Below are 22174 nucleotides of genomic sequence, written 5' to 3'. Positions count from 1 at the left end.
CTGAACCTTGCAACTTTCATCTCTGATCATCTTATTTTGATGTACATTTTTGAGTAACGTTCAGTTGTGTTCCTCCTCCACTTTTTTTTACTCAAGTCAGTTTTGTGGAAATCTGTTGGCAGCTGTAGAGCTGCTTCCAACATTTACACAGACTGTCCGCTTCCTTCATGATCAGGATCACGGCCATTGGTTTGCTTTCAGACAGAGCAATCGTCATAGAAGATGGCTTACTGCCTGGCAAGAGAGCATCTAAATGATTTTTCGCATCTGAGGACATCTAGAGCCTTTGTTTTTAGATGTCGGCTATAACCATGTTTAACTTACAGAAATATGTTAATTCAGATCAGCTAGTCCAGTTTGAAAGTGACTGTTGAGGTAAGGCAAAGTTTGGAAAGTAAGCACTTTATTTCTGGTCAGTTGTTTCTACTGTATGTACAGTTCCTGAATAGAGATACCCTTTGTGACTCCAGCTAACAATGATACTGAACTCTGTTTGAAAACAGTAACTTATTGATTAGAACCAATTGTATGAAAAAATGGCCTCTTGGACTTATATCAGTGTAAGAAATATATAAGATGGCAGAATGCATCCTTTCAGAAAAATTCATATGTGTTAACATTTTAGTTTGACTGCATCCGAAAGTGGAATATAGTATAAATTCCAGGCGGGTGATCAAGATGTTTTGGTTACACTTTGGGGGAACTGTGTGGTTGCCCACATTTATATACAGTCTATACCTTTTTATGCCTACTCAGTATCATATTGAGTCATTAAATGAATATATTTTAAAAGAAAGTATTTTATAGGTTTGCAAAACTCTCTTTAAACCCTCTATAAATGTTATTTCTAAAAAAAAGAAAAAAAGTTACTGTTAAATTTTAATGTGATTGATTGATTAATTATCAGCATAAATGCCATTTGTTTTCAGTCCATCACATGACATTACTATGATCCATGAATTTGGCCTACCCTCTGAAAGGACACAATACTGTATGTGCATGTGTTTGCATTGAGTGCCCTCATGTGGTAGAAGTGAATTCAAGGACATTGATGAGTGTGAACAAATTGAGAGACATGGCAGTTCTTTGCATAGAGGGCATCTTAAAACCTTTAATAAGTCAAAATTAAATACAAATATGGAACAAATTTCCTGTAGTACAAAGAGTTTACTAACACATGACTTACTATCCACAGAATGTAGCAGAGAGAACAACAAGTAAGACTGCAGTTTGATGTCATTGCTACAGATGAAAGCTCGTCATCTTAATCTCAACATGGGCTTCGGATCCACGAAGAGAGAAACAGATATGTAAATAATTTAAACCAACCTGGTTTAGTTTGTCAGCTCTGAAGTGTTATTTGAAGTACACACATCACATCGACATAGTGTTTATTCTGTTGCAATAACAGTGAGGCAGTGTGGCATTTCCTACAAGTCAGTATCGCTGATACAGCATAACATCAATCGGCTCAAATGTGACTTTGTTCCCCAGCCTGTGAAGGTTTTTTTTCCTTTCTTTTTTTTCCTCTATTAAACAGTTCAAGCTATAAGCTGGACCAAAACTGGACATGTCTATGTATGTCTGCATGTGACATTTAGGAGATGAAAAGGAAATGTGAAGCCCTTTTGTTAAGAAGAAATTTGAAGTCCTGGCTCACATCAGGTCGCACATTTTGTAAGATTAAATATGAATGTCCGCATAGTGCTTGCAAGGCTGCATCTATGAGCTCCGATCAGCGCACACTGGAGGGTCACACAAATGTAGCAGCTAATTCATTTGAGGCTGCAGTTACACATGCAAAATGTAATCTACATAATGTGCAACAATACCAACGTATTCTAAAGAGAATAACAGAGGAAATATGTTTCTGAAATAACCAGAAAGCAAAAAAAGCTGCTGAGGTCAGACCGCAGCTGCATCTTGTCACCATCAGCTAACGCATGCTTTTAAACTGTCTCAACATATAACTTCTTCAATAAATAAAATCTATGTATTATTTAGATATGGTTAACTCACACACACTTCAAACTTGAGCACAGCATCAAAATTAGATCACACACACTCATATGTTTTATACTTTATCAAGAAATCATAAAAAAATAAAATGCTGGTCTACAATATGAACCAGTGATACATGTATTTTTTCCTACTGACACATCTCATGCACAGAGAGGTATCAGTGTCCTTTGACAGATTTAAAAACATGCCGATGTGTTTAGGTGCAGATGCCAAAAGCTGCGAGTTACAATGCGCTGACCTCGTTTTCAATTAAAGATAACATCTAACATTCACTAGTTTATGTATGTAAAGAGAAACATTCTTAAGTCACTTAAGTTTTATCACATCTAGTAAAGGGGCCTCGTAAAAGAAGGACAATAAAAATGCTGAATTTAAAAATAAATAAATAAATACACCGCACAAATCAAAAGCGTCATATTGTGAGTTTGAACTCACAGAAAAGCACATTCTCATCCTGATGGGATCGTGAAAACAAAACAAAACAAAAAAACACTACAGGTACAGGCACTTCTTTTTTCTGTAAAAAGTAGGTCAGTTCAAACCTGTGAAGAAAGCCAAAAATAGGATAATATTACAACAACATCAACAATTTGCTCTTTTAATATCTCAACTCGGATTCCAACCCAAGATTTTCGTATCTCACTCAGCTCCAGCCTCCACACGCCTGTGTCTGAGAACAAAGGTTACACCCATATGAAAATACAGCAATCTTGAAGTTTTCTGCATCTAATAACCTCACAGCATGAAGATTAAATCATTTAAGCTAAATAATATCAATTAAACGCTACGGTTTGTAACTTAAAGTAGCCTGTGAGACAATGAGCCCCTCTGTGACAAAAGAACTAGACGGTGAGACTCAAAGAAACACAAAATGACTACAAGCAGTGTGTCCATGTACTCATTACATCTCAGTGCGTGACTGTTTTATGCATGTCTGTGTACTCTTGTCTCTCTTTGAGGTGTTTTTTTTTGTCTCTGTACACATTTTAAATTCCCCTGTGGGAATTTTCCATCACTGAAATTATTTTTCATATCTCACTGTTGTTGTACTTGGTGATTAAGTTTGTCCTATCTTTTTGACATTGCTTTGAAATGGTTTTCAATCTCTTCTGTAGTTATTTTACATCTATTTATGTTTTACATTATTTGTGGAGTCATCTGGTCTTTGTAGTTTTTTTGCATCTCTCTGTGTCTTTGAAGTCATCTGAATCTCATTTTATTCATTCAACATATCTGTTTGTTCTGGGGCTTCTTGTGGGGACAGTTATTTTCTTTTTGTGGACATTTTTTATCTTTAAAATTGCTTTGCATCTCGCTGAAGAGATGGCTCTTTGAAGTTGTTCTGCATCTCTTTGTCTCTCTTTGTAATTATTAGGTCTGTTTTTAGTTATTCTGCGAAGTCATTTTCCTTCTTTTAGATCGTTTTAAATCTTCCTGCAAATGATAAGTGATATCATTTTGTAGCCATTGGTCTTCAGGATTTTTCTTTGTAGGTCTTGTTTTGGAATAGTAATCCATCTCCCTGAATCTGTTTATTCTGCATCATTTTCTCTGCATATCTTTGTAATCCTTTAGTCTTTGTTGTTTGATCTTTGCAGTTATTTACTCTCTTCAAAATAGATTTGCATCTTTCTGTAGTTGTCGCTTTAAATCATTTTTAAATCTCTTTGTTGACATTCTCTTGATTTAGCTACTTATGGTCATTTTCCCCAGCTTGTGGTTTTGAATCACTTTGTACTTATTTTATTAGTCTGTATCATTGTAGTTATTTTCTCACTTTGCATCACTGTATTCATGTTTCAGTGTAGCTTTGTTCTGACTTTGTGTTTCTGTGATGACACTTGATGTACTTTCTGTACTGTTAAAGGTACTGTTCATAGAGAAAATCATGTTACCCACTAGCTAGTAGGGGGCACATTTCCTTTCAGTGTCACCAATTTCAGTGATTTGTCTCATCCCATCTCAGGAGCTTTTGAGAGTTTAACAAGGAAAGTGTCCCAAGTATCACATGGACGAACTGTCACAATATTAAAACCACTGACAGGGGAAGTGAAAAACAATCATTTCTTTACAATGTAATGTTCAGCTAGAAAAAAAACGTCCCAGTGGCTGTGGATGCTATTTTAACATGTACTAACCAACTGAACAATGTTACAAACCAAGCAATCGACATCAACTGGATTAGCTAGAACAAATACTTTTTTGAAAAAGCCAGAGATTACTATCAAAAGATACTTATAGACTTTTTTAGAACCTGTATGCAAATATATGTTTATTTTTAATAAAATATGTTGCATTTCCATTTGGGCAAATCAGCTCAACGACCATCTCTGTTACTGTTTCATGGGCAAACAGCACACTGCTGCAAGCTACTGTATCTTCCACAGATCCAACATTAACTAACCCTGCAAATAACAAAAGAAATGGAACAGTGTACACATGAACACAGACACTCACAGACCGAACGTTCGAGTGAAATACTGCATTCAGAATTCATGGAATTCAAGCAATGCCCACCACCACAAATGATTATCAATGAACACAGGAGTCTGAGTTGGAGGCACAGAATGGGGGGAAAAAAAAAAGCAAACCAGTTTGAAATTCTACTGCACTACAAACTGTGTGCACAGCTGCGCAATATTCTGTAGGCTACATGGGTGTCACACTGTTACAGTTCCTTTAACAGTGTGACAAACTTGACTGTAAAGAAAAAAAAAAACCAGCTTACCAAATGTTAGGCAATAAACTCAATAAAGAGCCTAGACCTTGCAATGTCTGTAAGCCGTTCAATATACAAAGCTACGGTGTCACTGGTCTAAGGTTCAATATTTTCAGTCATTTAGGACAGGTTTTGGTGTTGCAAATTTAAGCTAAATGCTTAAAATAAGCTAACAAATTAGCATTAGCTTCAACATGAGCACTGTAGTGGACAGTTTGTTTTTTTCTTTTTATAGCTGCTCTACCAGAATTTTTATATTAATGATTGGCCACGAAACTACATGTCATATAAAACAGCTCGATTACACAGTTTTAATTCAGTCACACCACTCTGATTCAGCCTGTTCCCAACAGCAGGCAGTTGTTTTCACTGTCAAACCTACTGTCTGAAAACAAATTAAGCTAACAAGATAGTTGTTAGCTAGTTTAGCTAGCTAGCTAACGAGCCACAAAAACCTTTTTAAGAGTTGGTGGAGACAAAAACAGTACTAAGGAGATAAAAATTATTTTTACCACATCACCAAGTTGTCAGACACATGTCTGGAAACTTAAATAAAACATTATCAGCTAAACGAATCTCCTGTTGTTAAATCTTTTAAGGGTGCCAATAATATTAGATTTTTAAGGAGTTTGTAAAAATCCAATATTCACTAACGTACACTTCATTTGATGGACTTATAATAAGCATGCTAGCTATTCCCTATTACTTTGTCATTAGGATAGCACAGTTGTTTCAAAACACTGGCCACACTTTTGCGAGAAACTTAAGGTTATCAGACCCATGTAGAGTACAAGAAGCCATAGCAATGACATTATTATAGTTGTCTAGTCACATTATTATAGTTGTACACAGGTCCTGGAATGTTTTTATCTGTTCAAATGCAGATTGAGGGACTTCTTGGGGGAGGGAAAATAACACGTTATCAGCCAAATACCAGTATGGATGTTATTTTCACTTTGGTAGGTATTTGCAATTTTTGTCAAACACAAACTCAGTTCGATTGGTAAGATAAGAATGGCTACACAAGTTTTTGGCCAGTGGCAAGTGGCCCAAAAGAACTTGCTCTGGTCTTGCATATTGCCACCAATAAAATCATACCAAATTCAAAAGAACCAAATAAATGTCAAAAGGCAAATCCCAATTTCTCGTGATACAAAATCCTGTTGACTTAAACAGGTTAGTAGCAACAAAAGGCAGAGTTGGATTCATGCCCTCAACTTTTACCTAAAGGCCTGTTAGGTCTACAATGGCTTTGATGAAAATGGTGTCATCACGTATATAGGTGTTTTTAGAGTCCAGCTTTGAGAGCGGACAGAAGAGCGGACAACCACTGGCGATGTTCATGTCGCTGACAGGCCTCTGGAAGGATGAGGATGAAATGTCAGGCCTGAAGGCATCAATTATGTGCTCCCTGTTGTTCTGGTCGAGCAGCATAAGGGTGACCTGTGCAGACGTTAGGAGTGCAGAAGTGTAATTACTCTCACAAGAAAAAACAATGACGTTGTTCAAGTAGATTTATGCATAAAAGCCCACCACTTAATGCCCAATCATTTCTCTGGAAAGCTGCCTTGACCTCAGCCACAGACATTAAGAATGTAGGTTTTAAAGACCTTGTTCCTTTCATTGACAAGCGCTAATAAGTTCAAATTCTCAGAATGCAATTTCTGATTAAAGATTTTTAATGTGCGTTTACAGCAAACATGAACCAAAGTTTTGCCTTCTTTAACTCATGCAAATACACTTGCTCTAATGTTTCTGGAAATACTTGGTCACAACAGCCAATGGGAAGACATCCAACAATGTAAATTAAGTTACAGTACACATTTTTAGAGCTCTTAATAAAAAGACTACTTGAATCATACAGCGCAAGATGGCCACAATAACCACATCTTGTTTTTGTATGCCAGTGCCATCAGGAACACAGCTTCCATTTCCTTCGTCCGGTGCAAATTTGTCTCTTTGCGTCTAATTTGTATTTGCATTTGTATCTGATTTGCTTTTTGCTAGCCGATGTTGCCTCATTCAAAACTGACAATGATCACTTCCACCAGTGCAGAGGCCATGTTTGACCATAAAATTGCAGAAAAAAAATGTTTGGTAACTTTGGACCTCTGCCTCAGATTTCTGGATAAATGTGGAAAAACAATCAACGGATTGTTTCTAATTTAATCTTTGCATTTTCTGCTAATCTTCACAGATACAGAATATTTAATCCTAACGAAATAAAGTTTAATTACATGATTCATGTTTAAGTACTTATGGGACTTGTGTGAAAATCTGATAATGTTTGACTTCATATTTATGTATAACTATAAAATCTCAACTTTTGCCTGTAACTAATGTTGTATGGAAAACATGCAGGATTTCATACATGCAACATGAATGATAAAGCTCTCACCTTTTGATTAAAAGGCCACTTGAGGAGTGCATCACTGTGTCCTCTCATCACCACAAAGAACAAAGACAGGTGGGTGCCTCGCCCCGTCCCATCACCATTCAGGTAGATCCGCAAGCACATCTTGTAGCCATATTTACTGGTATAAAAGGCTGGAAATTATTAACATCAGTACATTAAATAATAACACTAATAATCAAGTGTCATGTTACTTCCGTCAGGAAGTGGAAATCCTTAATCAGGAATTCATCGTGTAATGCGGTTACCAGGAGAGAACATAGCAGGGGCCCGGCCAGCCACAGCATCCTGCCTCTTCTTGGTGAAATCAGAGATCTTCCAGACAAATATGCCGTCATAAGTGGCTGCGGACATTTCTCTCATTTTCCCCTCCATCTCCACGATGGACAGGTCCCTCAGGCTCACCGTTCTCTCCAGCTGACGAACCTGCAGCACAACACAAAAATGTCACGTTTTTAATTTAGCTCAATATGACACCTTTGAAGAAGTGCCAGCAATGCCAATACTCCATGAGTGTGTAGGGCAATGTGTTTTTTAGCAAAGATAAAAATTTTACTGTAACACAATAATATAAAACACATCTGAAAGATATTTTAGTAGTGATAAAGTGATCTAAAAAAAAAAAAAAACAAGTTTTCTTTCTGTTACAAAATAGCAAGAAAACGGCAAATGAACCATTTAAGAAGAGATCAACGTAAAACAACATTATGTATGAGGAAAAAGCAGCAATAAAAAAAATTCAAAAGCAAATATAAAATAACAAAAAAAATGAAAATAATCACAACACAGAAATAAATCAAAGAGAAGGAACATAAAAAGCCAATCTGATCTTGTCGGGAAGAATGTTTCAAAGAATCGGCAGCCTGATAGAAAAATTCTGATCTGGTTATGAGTCAAGACTGTGGAATGACCAGCTGAGTCCTGGCTGAGGACCTCAAGTTAAGACCAAGGCCACACGGTGTCAGGAAATGTTCGATATGCAGTGCAAGCCCAGAGTGGACTTTAAAAGTCAAAAATCATTTGTAAAATGAACAGGAGTTATTCTTCCCTTGACTTGGTTTTGTTTAGTCTGGCTGATGGTGATGAAGGCGTGATGATTTGGGCTTACTTTGAGGCATAGGACCTTGTGGTCACTGAATCAACTGCAAACTACTCGGCATACAAAAGTGCTTTAGAGTCAAATGTGAGACATTTGTCCAGCAGCTAAAGCTTGGCTGAAACTGGCTCATACAACAATGGTGCCAAGCAAATCTACAACAGAATTGGACAAAAACAAAGGAATCAAGGCCCAGTCCAAACTCCAATCCAACTGCAGAACCTTAAGAGCTGTACATAAACAAATAACTGCAAATCTGATTGAACTGAAGCAATTTTTAAAGAGTCATGTGACAGATGTGCAGAGTCACAAAAAGATGACTTCAAGTTTTTGTTACTAAAGGTGGTTCTACAACCTATTAAATAATGGGATGTATTCAAGGTTTTCACAGGAGTCTATACAGTCTTGTGATTTTTATTTTTTTTAAATCACTTGACCCATCAGAAACGACCTGGCCATGGTTTATGAATTGTTTTAAAGTGCTAACTAATGATAACCGGGTACAGGCATTTCAGAGAGACGGAAGACTCATCAATGAGTTTAGCCGCTGAGGCATCCTAATGACTTGTACCGTGGACTGCAAAGGGCAGGAAATAGGCCACAGTGAAAACCTTTACAAAAGATAATGTTTACTCTGTGGTAAAGTCAAGGGATGCATCGAGGATGTTCACAGGTCATGTGTCATTTTAACACCTTGTTATTGAGGATTTCAATCTTGTCCTGATCCAGTCTGTGTTGGCGGTTGTAGGCCTCCATGGTAGTGCAGGAGCGCTCCATCTCGCGGTTGAGGACGCAGACAATGTTTTCAAAAGTGCTCACTTTGAGCTCCAGCTCCTGGCAGCGCCGGCTTAGCTCAGCCACTTTGGTTTTTTCACTCTGTAGCTGCAGTTCCAAAGCGGCACCCATGGCACTGGGCAGCGGGGTGAAGGATGTGGTTAGGGTCGGGGCACATGCTCCCTGCACGGGAGCTGCAACACACCCACCCAGCTGGCTCATCTTGAGTTCCAGATCCCTGAGGGACTGGTGGAGCTCCTGCAGCTTCTGGCTGGCCACCTCCAGGCTTTGGGGTTGCAGGCTCTCCAGGCTCACCTTGATGCCCATGATGAAATGCAGAAGCAGGTTAAGGTGTTCATACGAACACTGGCGCTCATGGTCATGGATCTTCTCTTTCTCCACCTTGAAATGAATGGAAGATAAAAGCAGAAACACATTAGGAAACTAAACAAAATCCTTCATGGTGTTTTATGATGTGAAACACTGCCACCACAGAAGAAAATAATAATACGAGCACAAAGCAAATAATGGAGAAATTAATGGATATATACACTATACAAAGTATTCACAGCTGTAACTGTTCAGATTCAAGAGATTGCACAGAAAAACATTTGCATATTACATTAAATAAACTAGCTACATCTAATAAAATGTGCATTTAATCAGGTTAAATATGACTCTAACATGCAAACTAAGTCCTTTTTTTCCTGAAGAAGACTGTTTTGGATGACGTGGAATAGATTTTTGATCATTTTCTTTATTTTTGTTTGGCTTCATTTTATTTGTGTGCTTTGCTAATAATGTTAAAATTTTATTATAAAGGCATCCTAAGTGGTCTTGAACACACAAGTGTTCAGATCTTTATCTTTTGATAAATATGGACAATAGTGAGTGAAAGAATTACTCACAGATGAACTAAAAATCCAATATGTTTCGCAACTCAGCATGTCAATGCCTGGATAACTATAGTTCATTTACTAGTTAACAATCCTGTATCTTAATCTTATTTTGAAAGTTCAGTCGCTGCTAACCATCCATCCCTTGCCCTTCCTGTTTGTTGTTTCCCTAGTGACAAGCTGATATCTGTTGTTGTAGCAGTAAATGTGAGCATATCTTACCCATCCTGGCACGTCCACATTGGCTACCTGTTCAGTATAACAATTGACTAATTGGGCTAGCTCTTGGAAACCAGCACTAGAACTTAGACTCAGTAGCAGCTCCCAACTTTAGAACAGAACAATAACAGTGTTCGTATTGAGTCTAAAAACATAAATTTTATTAAATAGACTAGAATAATCCTTTATTTTCATTGTACATGTACAACAAAATTGTGGAACATGTACCACATTCCCAAATTAGGCTTAACTTAAAACTAGTACTGAAATCATGTTGAATCATTTTTTCTTTATTGTTTTTAATTGGCTTGTTCAAATGGTTAGACTTCAGACCTGAGACTTTGCTTCAGATTCTTAACGGCAGATCACTGGGTCCGTGAGAAACTTGATTTAAGATGCACTAGGTCAGCAACCAGTTATGAACAGGCCGCAAGCTGCAACAAAATCATCTACTGCCAATGTTTTGTTGGCAGATTCCACAGCTGGTAGTTCGGATAGAATCCAGTTTGGAAGCAGCGGCTAGAATGCCATATAACACATCAAACTCAAGGCCCGCAGCCCAAATGTGGCCCGCCAAATCATTTATGTGGCCCACAGGGGCTTGTGCATGATTGTCTTAAAATAAGTTTACTATATCCCACAATGCCCCCGGTACTGGGGGTGAGAGTGATGTACTGCCAGATCTGTTATTTAAATATACGTGTGGTATCCACAGAAACTCAGCTAAAAACTCATAAAACCATTTCAACGACCACCAGAAAGCCAAAACAGCACAAGATTAAAGAGCAGGTAAACAGATTCCGCAAAAAGATGTAAACACAAAGTGTGGATCCCACGTACACGACATGCCCTTTGGGTGCAAAAAGCTGACATTTCACAGATTCCGAAACTCCAGATTTCTTCACTCTCCAACCAAAATTCACTCAACCAGCAAGAAGACAAGATCACGATCACATTTGAAAAACATTGTAATGAATTCCCACTTTCTTTCTTTCCCTCTTTCCCTCACCACCATCTCTCAGTGTGGTTCAGGACTAGTTTCCCATCACAACTCTCTATTTTCTGCCTTATTTGCTTGCTTATTATGCACCTGTCTACCGTTGTGTACAGTGTTGTCAGCAACTGTTTTTGTTTTCCAAAAAAAATAACACCTGACAAGAAAGTCCAATTTCTGCTACTCAGTGCCAAATAAATTTCAACGGTCACAATTTATGCCAAACTGCAAAATGCTTAGCTATGTGTCTAATAAAATCTCTGTAACTTTGTGAAAAACACAAAAGTTTATGAGCTTGGAAAGAAAAGCGTCTGGACTTCTTTAAGTTGCTTGAAGACGTTTCACCTCTCATCCGAGAAGCTTCTTCAGTTCTAAGGTCAAATGGCCGAGAGTCCCAGATTTAAACCCAGTGGGAGTATCCCCCAAAGAGGGACAAAGGACCCCCTGGTGATCCTCTAATCACATGCGCCAAGGTGTGAAAGCGGGTGTGGGACCTAATCAGCCAGGGTTTCGGGTGAGCTCATTGTTAAACCTGGCCCCACCCTATCATGTGAATTCCTGAGGTCAGATGGCCCAGAATGTGAGTGGGCGTTAAGGCGTCTGGGAAGGGATCTCAAAACTGGATTATAGATGGCAGACAATTGGTGTCGTAAACCACCGCCTCTGTTCAAAGATGGTCGCTCACAGTGGACATAGACTACGATGACCTGGATGACTGAGAACCTTCACAGACACGAAAGTTTATGTTTTTCACTTTCTACTATTAAAATCTCAGATTTTTATGACTACAGTTAAAAAACAACAACAACAAAATGGACAATCTGGGCAATGAGCTACCAGAACTTGTAATTTTACACACTTTTTTCTTACTATTTAAGCCTGCCATATGACACCAATCGTGACATGGACATTATTAACAACTAGTAATAATAATACCAGTCGTTAACAGCAGTCCAACAACTTTCTTCATTCATCATTTATATTTTCACTCAGTATTTATAAGAATTCAATACATCTCTATCAGAGCCTGTCACAAAGAAGGTTATCAACACACTTCTCAGCATAGTTTTTGTTGTGGAAATGAGCCCTGTCTCTGGCAAACTTGAAGATGAATAACTACTGATGTGAAAGGATGAATGCTGCAATCAAATTTTTATTGTGTATAAACCATCTGTCCTTTAGAGAAAGCCTTAAAAACCCAATAGCTGAATACTTCGTATAGGCACTGTGCTAATATACAAACAAGCTTCCTACTCAACACCACAGTATTTGCATACAGGCGGGTAGCAACCAACTCTGCAACTGCTGAAGAATATAATACCTTGGCTTTACATTATATGCAAACCACTGCGGAATATTCATACACTTTTTTAATAGAGATTTTACACTGCCCAACTTTTGTCAAATTATGGTTATTTTAGTAAAGAAATAAGGTATTTACATTATGTTGTTTTAGTTAAAACTGTTGGAAAAATGTTTTATAGTTTAGTCTGCTACATGGAAGATTTAGTTGAATTTTGCCAAGGTATTAAATGATTCAATAGTTATGACGTTAACAGGTGATCAGGTGATACACATACAGCAAATTATGACAAAAATGTCTACTTACAGACGTATCGCAGCCAACAACATGAAATCTGCATGGAGCTTTAAATTTACTGCAGAACTTAATATGGTCCACATACTGCAAAACAAAAAATATGAAAGAAGCTAATGATCTGTAGAATACGGTGTAGAATTTGATCCCTAGCTAAATGGCAAATGAGATTAATCTAACAGAATTATGAAAAAACTATTAAATCTCTGCAGTACCTTTTCTCTGGGGATCTTTTTCTTCGCACAACCTTCACAAATCATTGGATACTTTGGACAGATCTCATCATGAGCCTGAAAAAATAAGTAGATCAGAATAAAAGCAAACACTTCTCGTCGAGCTCTTTGCCTTAACTATTTAACTTAACGTCAGTTTAACTATATAGATGCCTTAAGGCATGCAGAGGTAGTTCATACTGATATAAGAAAATTACATAAATTAGCCAAATTAGATGTTATTGTTGTTAGTCCTGTTTGTAGGTGTACAGATGACTATCACTGAAATACCACAATACTGGTGAAAGCTCATTCAGTGGTTACTGAATTTACTCAATGGTCATTTATGAATAGCTTTAAAAGGTAAATATATCTTTGTATTCCTTTTTTTTTTCCACTAAAAGTTCACAAACTATATTTGTATCATATCTGTGTGCTGGAATATGTCTGAGAAGGGTCAATTTAAACCCAAATGTAATGGCACAAAAACAAGTGTTTACGGGTATGTGGTGACCATGAGTCAGCATTTCAATTCAATTCAATTCAGTTTTATTTATACAGAACCAAATCACAACATCAGTCGCCTCAAGGTGCTTTATATTGTAAGGTAGACCCTACAATAATACATACTGAGAAAAACCCAACAGTCATATGACCCCTATGAGCAAGCACTTTGGTGACAGTGAGAAGGAAAAACTCCCTTTTAACAGGAAGAAACATCCAGCAGAACCAGGCTCAGATCATTTCCCATTAGACACACTTGCCATATACTTCTACATATCTTATACTTCACTGATGACTAAGTGCTGAGACAGGATGGCCATAAGATAAGGCTGAACACCATGGAAAACGTAATAAGCAAATTAGAATATTTTATCATATGCATTTAATCACATATATTGAATCATAACATAAACGTCAACTAAATTAGCATCATGTTAATGTTTCAGAATGCAATAGCTCTTTTTATGCTGCATTAACAAGTAACAGAGAGAAGCCTGACCTTGATATTCTTTAACAGGAAGGGTTCTTTGCAGTATTTGCAGTTGAGCGTTCTCTCCGGACACTCTCTCTCATTGTGGCGTTCCTGCTCATTGGCTCTCATGAGCTCTTTACAGGAAGGACAGAGGATGATCATGAAGTCACAGTTGCCCTCGTGGCTGGCCTGTAGGTGACCAAAACAACTTTACATATTGTCCAATTACCGTATGATAAAGTTGTTTGTACGGTTAACTTGATGACGTTACAATGAGCAGATATAGTATTATGTTGTATCTCACATGAGGCCAAGTTAAACCCTTTCGAGGTGAGAATACTGACCAGGTAATAAAATAAAATAAAACATGTACAAAAAGTTGTTAAAACCATTTTAGAAGAACATACTCTAATGTTTCAGTTAGAAGTTGCATGACTGAGCCAAGTTCAACACTAGGCAATAGTTCAGTCGACCAGAACACAGTCTTAATGAGTATTCACACTACAGTGGAAAAGCAATCAAGATCCAAGATCTGCTTTACTGTCCCCTGGGAAAATCTCTCTTGTTGCCACATAGAACCCATTCCAGTCACATAAAATGCACCCATCCAAAAAGTGCAAAAGTTCATATGGGTAATGATGAAAAAAATATAAGTGTAAGAGTAAACTTCTGCACATACAGACATATATATACAGATATATATATATGTCACGGGTCCCAAAACTGGTTATTCCAAATTAACAAATGATACTGGTTCAATGTCATCATTTCAGAATGCATTGGTTCTGCTCGGCTGGTTCCACTCTCCGTTTACATCATCGATTTTAAAAAAATAACCATCTGTTGTCGCCACAGGTATAATTAATTACTTAATTTCCTTCAATACAAAAATATTTTGTTTGTCATGGCTTACACAAGTAAAATTAACACAGAACTTAAAATGACTATATAAACACAAAAGTCATACCATTTTCTGTGTGCCAGATACTCCCGAACAACATAAAGTGGCTCCTGACACTTGACCATAAGGATCCAAACCACCAACAATTCAAATTTTACATGAACCATGTCAGAATAAACAGTGTATATTACCCAACAGATATTATAAAAACAACACTATAAAGTAGGGGCAGTTTGAAATGCTGATAGAGTGTGTATATATGCTTAGGTCTGTCTCAGTAGTTCAGGATTGGATATGTGACTGGTGAGTGTTGACGGGGGCCTGAAATGGTGAGAGTGTGGGTGAGAGCAACACAGGTCAGTACAGTACAATGGGTGGATTTCAGCAGAACCCACAGCGGGGTGAGCCTGATATACGTGTTGGCCAAGGGATGGGTGGGTATGGGAACACACAGGTCTCTACAGGTATTCACAGCCAGTAATGAGACACATCTTCCCCTCCCTCAGAGTAACTTGAATCCCAACTCCGTGCCCGTTCTGCTGATTTTGAGGGATCTGATGACTTCCTTATTTTCTTCTGTGGCTTTAATCTATTTGCAGCAGGACTCTGTGTGGGCTCAATTGGCAGGTCATTCACCTGTAGCAGGAGGTTGCGGTACCTCCTGCTACACCTTCTCTCTCTGGGCATACTCTATAGACAGGGTTGTCCCCTATCTGCTCTTTCACAGTGTAGATGTCCTGTTACCAATAGGGGTCTAAGTTGCACAGGACCTCCTCTTTCACTGAGGTTGTGTACAAGGACTCTATCCCCACAATGGAGGGCCACACTCTTGTCATAAAATCTTTTACAATAAGAGCTCGTTGCCCGTTTGCATTTGCTATTCAGTATCCCTAAATCATTCCTGTCCACTTCTTAGCATAACCACTTGGTGTTTCAGCCTCCTGATCTTTAGAGTCCAAAAAGGAGGTCAATGGGGCGACATAGATGACGGCCATAAAACAACTAGTAGGGGAAGAACCCTGTAGCCTCATGCTTTGTACAGTTGTACACATGAATGGCATGTGGTAGGTGGTCCTTCCAGTTCTCCTTTTCTTTCTCTCCCAGAGTCCATAGCATTTGCAACACAGTGTGTGATTTAGTCTCTCTGCCAGGTTTCCCCTGGGGCTCTTGAGTGACCAATACCAGATAACTGCCTGAGTGTCCTGAAGAGCTCATTTTTGAATTCCTGCTCCTGATCGTGGTGAAGTTTGGTGGGATATTTGAACCTGGGGATGTAATCATTGAGAGAAAAACAAAACAAAACACAAAAGCGGCTGTCTGGCCAGCTTTGTTTTTGGTTGGGTCGGCCGAGGCACTTATGCAGTCCACCCAAGGAGTTATGAAAGCTGTCAAGCACCTTAATCGTTCTACTATGAAACCTTAGTGGTAGTTGAATCAGACTTAACAATCCAACTTTTTACCAACAGTTCTTGAAAATATTCTTTTACCTCAAGCCTTTGAGCTGTGGTTGTTTTGGTTTGTGTGGAAACAGTCTTTTGTGTCTCTGGTGGGCCCATCTTAATAAGGTTGGTAACATGCTGAATTGTACAGAGAAGTGTTCTCCTTGGTAGTGTGATCTCACGTTTGGAGTGGTTAGAGATCGGGACCTTGACACAAGGGTGACTGGAGTTCTGGACCCTCCAGAAGGCCATTCCCTGAACTCAGCTGTGCTAGGACACTGTCCTCCTCTGTAGGTTATTACAAAACAAGGGGATCGGAGATGTCAAAGTTTGGGGGTACTCTGCACAATACCTGTACCACTCTTCCAGTTGGAATGAGAATATTGTTTTTCTACTCTTACTGTAGCTGGGTCACAATATTTCCTTGGCCATAACTGGGTGAAACAAACAATGGCCAACACCTGTTCTTACCCCCATCACAAAGGCATTGCATAAGAGGTTGACAACTGTGGCAATGGCATCACCTGAAAGGTCTTGTCTCTTGATGAGCACATCAGCTCCTATTAAAGTCTGGGGCAGTGACAGCTGGCTAACCAAGAAGGGGGCTTGAATGGTGAGATTGGGATTGTTATTCCCTGCCAAGTTGACCGTGAGCTCTACCCAACAATCATGTTTTGGGCATTAACTGCATAAAGATCAAGGCCTTCATCAAGAAGTTCCTGACGTGGTCTTACTGTATAATTGAGAATGTGGATGTCGGCTGATATGATTTTAGCTGCTTGGGTTCAATGCTTACTGGAGGGGCCTCTGGTTGCTGACAGGCTTCTGGCTTTCGCTCAAAAAAGACTGTCTTGTTTCCCTGAAACTTGGTATGCTTTAAGCATCCCACTGCTTGGTGTCCATGATCTCCGCACACAAAACAATGGTTTCATTCCTGCAGGTTTCAGACAATGGGCTGTTTTCCCTCTTGAAGCATGGCCAGAAGAGTGACCTGGCAGGGGTTGAGAGAGTTTTCTGGAGAGCAGCTGGACAGAAGCATGTGGCTGACTGCGTGAAAACACTTGGGCTGGTGATGCCATACATTGGGCTACCTGAGTATTTGCCACCTACAGGTCAATTAAAGTGGCTACCATGTGTGTCACTGTCTTCCCCTGCTCTGCCAGCTGTCAAATGGCCTGAAGGTCCCTTTCGTCTGTTGTGTCTCTTGTTTTGTCATCACCCTGCCAACCTCATGTTTTGTAGCGTTGTCGTCTTTTGGCAGGGGAGTTGTCCTAGTCTACGCTGGTGCTCGTTCTCATCACTTATTATATTCATTACTTGACTGAAGTATTTCTTCATCAGTGATGTGGCTATTAGAGAGGAGGGGTCTTAATCTCTGTCACAGATCAGCATGCTTAATCCCCAGGCCCTGGCAGATAGACTATTATTAGTTTTTCTCCACACTAAGGTGCTATAATAGATGGCACCTTAGACTACTTCTGACCCAGCAAAGCCTTCTTAACCCCCTCATCAATTTGTTTACTGATGCTGCTATAACTTGTGTCAGAGCTTTGATCCCCAATTTGAAAGGTGCTGCCATCTCTGGTGTTGCACATGGCAACGACCAACTTTGTTGGCTTAAGGTAGTGACCAGTGGGTTGGAGGCTGGCTCACATCATCTGAGCCTCTCACCCAGCTCTTCATATAATCTTCTCAAGTCTTCTACTGACTGTTGGGTTGTATGAGCATGTGTATTGGAGTGGGAATGTGGATGCATAGCTGTGCTGATTAAATGAGGGTATGACTACGGTGTGTGTTCTGGGATCACAGTAGATTGGCTGGTACTGGGTATGACTTGAGAAATAACATCATCTGATGCACTATTGGTAAGCCAAACGAGGGACGGGTCTTAATATCATCACATGTCACATCATTCAACATCAACTATCTCTCCCTGTTGCAGCAGAGTTTATTTTCACACTTGAGGTCCCTGCTTCCACATCCACTAACTAAGCCACCCTTGGCTGTAGCTGCATCTTGTCACTTTGGTCTCGTGGTTCTATTATCACTGGATCTGCTTCTCTCTTGTTTGTGTAGGGAAGAGATCCTGGACCAGCCCATCAAATAACCGCAAAACTGGTTATTCCACAGTACCAAAGGACACTAGTTCAATGTTGTCGCTTCCCAAATTTCCTCTGAGGGCAGGGAGGGGTTCCTCACCTTAGGAAGCCCTGGAGCAACACCTCAGAGTACATTGGCTTCCCTCGGTTGGATCCACTCTCCATTTACATCATTAATTTAAAAAAAAAACAAAAAAAACAAAACTTGTGTTGTTACTTCAGGTATAATTAATTACTTTGGCAACTCCCTTCAATACCAAAATATTTTGTTTTTCATGGCATACAAATTCAAATAAATACAAAACTTAAAATGTCTATTTAAACAATCCCAGGGATAAACACAAAAGTCATAACACTTTGTGCATGCCACACATTCATACACAACGATCATTATAGTAAGATAAACAGGAAATACCAGGAAATTTCTAAACTCAAAGATCTCAAAATGCACCATAATACCATGGTACTCATATGTAGATTTTTATGCAAATTTTATATACATATACAGCGCTTTTATTTGCAGGGCTGTACTTAAGCATTTTATGTATTGCTCACTGTTCAACAGTTGTCTCCTGGAAACAGAATGTAGGATATTAATATGTACAGTGATACAGGGCTATTGATGAGGGGGTTGACATGCTGAACTGTTGTCTTCTTATTGACCAATATAAAGAGCAAATCACCTCAAATTCTTTGACAGTTCCAGTCCATGTGCATCCTTCATTGGGACAGACAGCTGCCAAGGCCTCCACTTCTCTGCGGGCTGCATTGTCAGGGAAAGCCTGGGTGGGAAAAAAAGGAGGTTGTTTTCAGTATTGTTTGGTTTGCATCTTCAGTTTCCTACAAGCCAGGATGCACCAATTTCATTTTTCAGGGAGATTCAGGACATATGGTCAGAGGATAAAATGGCTATAGCTGTTCCATCTATTGTTGTTACTGCTAAGACCTATAGAGCAGTCACAAAGTTTCTGTTGTGTTGGATCTAAACTGCAGGCCATTAGATTTGAACAGAAACAATGACTGTGACATTACAGTGCTTCTTAAAAATTCCAAACCAGGCCAAATTAAGAAAACTGCTAAAAATGCTAATAAAGTGGAACTGTAAGAAAATGTACTTACACCACCTTGCTTAAGGATTGAGGTGGGTTCCTCAAACAGGTCTTCTTTGATGCATGCACTGCATTTCTGTGGTCCACAACTTCCAAAGAGAAAAAAGCACATGAATAATAAACATTGTAGCAATGTCAAACTACCATTGAACATTTGGCATACAATGCACAGCAGATACTCTGGCCTCAGTAAGTCTAACATATGACCTTAACTCAACTTTGTCTGAACACTCAAAATGCATGTCATGGCTTTCAAGTATGATGGCACAATACAACAACTATAGGTTGAAAAACAACTAAGGGCTGGAAGAGGGTGAAAATCCAATAAGGCCTACATTTTTCATTATATTTATCTGAAAATAACAGATAATTGAAAATTTCAAGGTCATCTATAAAGGGGAAAAATACAGAAATGTGACACTTTAAAAGGCACCTATTCTGAATTCTCTAATATTTGGTCAAACCCAATTGTAAACCTTTATTAAAAACAGCCTAAACTCTCTTAGGGAAGCTTTCTTGTAGTTTTTTAAAACTAGCCTTCAGGACTAGTTCTCCAGGCTTCTTTAAGGGCTTTCTAAAGCTCTTCTTTGGATGTTGGCTGCCATTCGTTTTGCTGTCTGTCAAGATGAGTGTTTCTATAATGTTGAGTTCCAAGCTTTGGGGAGGCTAGTCAATGATAGTCTTCCATTGTGTTTTTCTATCCAGACATGCATTTATTACACAGACAGTTTATTTCAAGTCAGTCTAGTACTGCACATTGTATATTTTACTCTTACAATGGTGAATGCCCATGTTAAACATGGTCAAATGATCAAATAGTACCATAAGAATATGTGTAAATAGAAAAGAAAAGCACCGGTGTTACACTTTTTTTGTTGGCTCTGTATAATGTCAGGAGGTGAGGTATGGTGAGGTACACAGCATTGGAAACAACCACTTTGTGTTTGCAAGGGGCAGCCAATAGGAAGAAAGGTGGTTTTAAATGGAGAGGAGATGCAACACATTGCTTTGCAGATGAATTGAAGGGCTGGATTAAGGCCCAGGAGTAACATAAATAAGGATCCATTTAAAATACCGCAAAGCTACATTAGTAAAGTATTGAGCTAGAAAATAAGCAGAATAGATGCCTTCTTACTTTCAGAAGACTATTTTCTCTTTAATCAACAACTTTAATCTCTCACACAAACATGATTTGTGTTGAATTTCTTTCGTAGGTATATAAATCCCTTTTTTTTTTTTTTTTACACCTACAAATGCAAAGACACAAACATTTGTGAAAAAGTTAGGGCGTGTGTGTGTGTGTGTGTGTGTGGGGGGGGGGGGGGTATTGTCCCCCCTCCCTCTCTAGGTAAATAAAATGAGCACAATCATTATATCTTACATTAGATTACACACAATAATTAGTAAAAGTCAGAAGTGAGTGTAGGGTACAGATGGATGTCTAACACCTGAGGATCTGTGAAGTTAAATAACTGATTCATTCTTGAGAAACAAGTCATCTAAAACATAAGTGAAACTGAAACTGCTCTCGTGTCATCACACACCTGCGCAGTGTGAGAGAAGAAAACAGGTGAGTCACTACAAAGGTCCACTCACGGTGCTTTAACCCTGTGTTTTCGTTTCTGTACCACTATAAATACAGAAATATATACATTTAAAAATGCACTCCTTCTTATTACTGCATTTGAATATATAAAACATATAAAACAATACTAGTAAGAAATACTAAACATATAAAAATCTATGAACATCTGGTCCTTCTTGAAGCCTGAGTCGTTAGGTCACCCGAATTTTACATGGGAAAAAATGGCAACTTTATTTTGGCACACTAACTAGACAACAGACGCAGGGAGATAATACATTTTAAAGACCCTGAGAGGTGCCAGACCTTCTAGTGAATTCGGCACAATACCGACCTGACAGTACTTCCATATAAAGCGCTGTCAGGTTCAACTTCTCGAAATGCACACCCCTGGCTGGCTCCGGTGTCCTGCCGACCCCAGCAGAGGTTAGCAGGACGAGACTACGAGGACATCTAGCCAGTCTATCGCACATAGACAAGTTGAGATATTATTTAGATAAGGACGCTATTCATTTATCACCTGTAGGTTCAGTTTAGCTGTATTTTGTTTGTAATTCAACTCTCTTTATACAGGCATACAGCGTTACACGTGTCAATAAACGTTACATGGAGAGATATTTGAACGAAGGCTGGTGACGGGATCTGAATGCTTATTTTGGGCTACATATATCTAGCTAGCTTACTAGCATCCAGGAATACTCACCTCACAATTTTGTTGAAACAAAACGAACAAAAGCGGTGACCGCATTGGGCTTGCAGGGGCCTTCTCAGGATTTTCTGACACGAGTTGCACAAATGCTTATCCTCCAGGTTGTTAGCCAAAATTTTCTTTGGGAAGCCCGGTTTGTTACCTTCCAGGGAAGATGGTGGAGACGGCTCCTGTGCAGCCATTATTCCCCTTGAACAATATCGGGGTACTCAGCGGGGTGTGTTCAAGATAGCAAACACAGCTGAATATGACTGTAAAAATACCCGCAAGCAACGACTCATTGCTCTTTAGCAATTTATTAAAGCGTGTATACCTGCTTTGTTTATGAACAAATGACGACATCTAACTCCTCATCTGCACTGACAAACACGTCCATGCGTTTTCATGTGATAAAAGTGACAGCTGAGGATGCTGCGC

The 22174-nt window shown here is 39.0% G+C and overlaps 1 protein-coding gene across 2 annotated transcripts; it reads right to left on the bottom strand.

Moving 5' to 3' along the window:
- Positions 1-1102: 1102 nt before the first annotated feature.
- Positions 1103-22174, bottom strand: traf2a (Tnf receptor-associated factor 2a). Of its 2 annotated transcripts, XM_063490641.1 has the most exons (11): positions 21752-22174; positions 19477-19555; positions 19041-19139; positions 13946-14107; positions 12946-13020; positions 12743-12817; positions 8944-9426; positions 7403-7580; positions 7140-7288; positions 5966-6184; positions 2553-2564 (listed from the first exon to the last, which is right to left on the bottom strand). In XM_063490641.1, exons 1-10 carry the CDS (start codon positions 21937-21939, stop codon positions 5966-5968), a joined length of 1707 nt encoding a protein of 568 aa, XP_063346711.1. In that variant the 5' UTR covers positions 21940-22174; the 3' UTR covers positions 2553-2564. The 2 variants fall into 2 exon arrangements, with proteins under 2 accessions (XP_063346710.1, XP_063346711.1); XM_063490640.1 differs by having other exon boundaries at positions 1103-6184.

The sequence above is a fragment of the Pelmatolapia mariae genome, linkage group LG12, assembly GCF_036321145.2.
Source record: "Pelmatolapia mariae isolate MD_Pm_ZW linkage group LG12, Pm_UMD_F_2, whole genome shotgun sequence".
NCBI classification, from domain to species: Eukaryota; Metazoa; Chordata; class Actinopteri; order Cichliformes; family Cichlidae; genus Pelmatolapia; species Pelmatolapia mariae.
The sequence above is the reverse complement of the archived record's forward strand: the minus strand, read 5'-3'. Positions and strand labels throughout refer to the sequence as shown.